General features: G+C 61.5%; 1 protein-coding gene and 1 non-coding gene across 2 annotated transcripts in view; one reads left to right on the forward strand and one right to left on the reverse strand.

Annotated features, from left to right (window-relative positions):
* The window catches only part of LOC103620277 (SNF-related serine/threonine-protein kinase-like), a 4,309-nt gene extending 3,777 nt beyond the window's left edge, over positions 1–532 (forward strand). The window contains exon 8 of the mRNA XM_017740810.1: positions 283–532. Coding sequence (XP_017596299.1) covers positions 283–532 — 250 coding nt within the window. The remainder of the gene's footprint in view (positions 1–282) is intronic.
* Positions 533–1,717: 1,185 nt separating this feature from the next.
* On the reverse strand, positions 1,718–1,790 carry TRNAK-UUU. The gene has a single exon. It is a non-coding gene; the product is annotated as a tRNA-Lys (tRNA).
* Between the last annotated feature and the right edge of the window lie 277 nt (positions 1,791–2,067).

Below are 2,067 nucleotides of genomic sequence, written 5' to 3' on the forward strand. Positions count from 1 at the left end.
CCGCCGCCTGCCCGGCCGCGGGGAGGTCTGGGGGCCGGGGGTGGAGCTGGGCGGCCGGAGCGGGCGCTCGGGGGCGGCCTGGGCTGGGAAGGGAGTGAGCGGGGCCCGGGGGCCCCTGGTGCTGCGGGGAAATGGAGCTGAGCCCCCGAGGAGGGAGGAGGACACAGAACTTGGGGGCTCCTCGGCAGAGTTCCCCGAGGAAAGGGGAGCTGTCCTGTCACCTCAGAGCAGCAGAGTTTCCCAGGTTTTGGGGGCAGAGACGACCCCTGCCACCGTCCCAAGTGGTGCAGACACGCCTCCAGTGCAGGGGGAACAGACCAGCCCGGCCCGGCAGTCGGTGGAGGGCTCGGGCCCTGAAGGGGGCGCAGAGAGTGTGATCAAGCTGGACCCGGGCAAGAGCAAGGGGGGCAGCCTGCGGGACAGGCTCCTGCAGTTCCCGCTCTGCGAGAAAGCCCTGGCCTTCAAACTCCGCCCGGGCTCCAAGGAGAGCCTCCTCTCGCTGGGGCAGTTCAACTGCTGCCATGTCATTTAAAGCCCTGGGACTGGCCCTGCTGTGGGGTCTGGGAGGGTGCCCACTCCCCTGCCTTTGGTCTGCCGGTGGCTGTGGGGCTGGTGGGGGGCACAGTGCCCTGCTTCTGGGACAGCTCCATGACTCTGCTGGGATGGGATGGACCACGACACTTTTTTAACTACTAGAAATAATTTTTTTAAATAGTCTATTTTAATGTAATTAAATAGAGATTGCTATATCCCCCCAAGTCCCCCCAGTGCCCCAGCCCCACAGTGTGCGTGGCCCGGGGCTGGGCTGTCCTGCCTGCAGCCCCCTCGCCGGCCCCGGCCGGGGCCAGGCACAGCCTGGCCCATGACCCCAGGCCGTTCCCTGGACCTTCTCTGCAAATAAGCTTCCTATTTATTATCTCTTTGTTTTCTTGCTGGCAAGAAATGAATGACGACAGAGGCGTGGGCCAGAGCTCAGCCTGAGCCGTGGCGCACGCGCGTGGAAGGATCGGAGCCGCTGGGAAGCAAAGTTTGTAAGGACAATAAAATAAGCTCGTGGGTTGATGTGGGTGCAGCGTTGTTGCAAAAACATCACTGTCCCCCCAGTCAGAGGGCCAGGGATGGCTTCCCTGGCACCAGGGGTGACTTCAAGGGAGCATCCGCCTGAGCTGGAGTGGGTAGGGGCCCAGAATGGAGCCCAGAGCAGGCACAGAAGGGAGTAAGAACAGGGATAATGAACACCCAAAGGTGAGGGAAGGCCTGGGCATGCCAGAAGGCAGGTGGAGGGTGTTGCACATCCCCATGAGAGTCAACCACAATCAGGGTGCCTCCAATAGCTTCCCACTCTCTCAGCCTGGAGCCACCCCTGAGCCCCCAGTTTCAAGCCCAGCCTGGACTTCCTTCCCTCCAGCTCTGCTGTGCCGCTTCCTTTTCTATCCATCGTCTTTCTCCCTCCTTTCAGATGTACCCCCAAATAATCTGTCCTCATCATCCAACATGAGATCTCTCTGAGTACTGGGTGGTTGGAAGAATGGAGCAGTGCTGTGTGGGTCTAAGATAGGATGGAGCCAGCTCTGGAGAGCTTGGGGAGTTGGTGGTGGGAAAAGAAGGAGGGGGTGCCCTGGGGTCCCTGCAGCCCCCCCCCAGGGCCCCAGTAGGAGGAGGAGATGCTGCTCCTGCCCACATGCTCCCCTTTCTCTATCCTAAAGGATAAAGCCACCGCCTGAACAGGGGCTTGAACCCTGGACCCTCAGATTAAAAGTCTGATGCTCTCCCAACTGAGCTATCCAGGCTCACATTTGGCATGTGGGGGGCATGTCTGTGACAGCCGGGGGGACCCCACTTTGCTGCAGCACTGCAAGGACAACGTGGGGACCCATTTCGATGTTTTCCACTCCCACGCCACCCCAACGAGGCTGCCAGCGCAGGCCAGACTGAACACCCGAGTTCTGGGAATGTCCCCGGGCACTGATCAGGCACAGGGATGCGCCCTGGGAAGATGCCGGCGCCGCAGGGATGCGCAGGCAGGGAGGGGAGCAGGATGCTGCGGGAGCGGCTGTGAAACCTCCG

The sequence above is a fragment of the Corvus brachyrhynchos genome, unplaced genomic scaffold (genome assembly GCF_000691975.1).
Source record: "Corvus brachyrhynchos isolate BGI_N302 unplaced genomic scaffold, ASM69197v1 scaffold26, whole genome shotgun sequence".
Taxonomy (NCBI): domain Eukaryota; kingdom Metazoa; phylum Chordata; class Aves; order Passeriformes; family Corvidae; genus Corvus; species Corvus brachyrhynchos.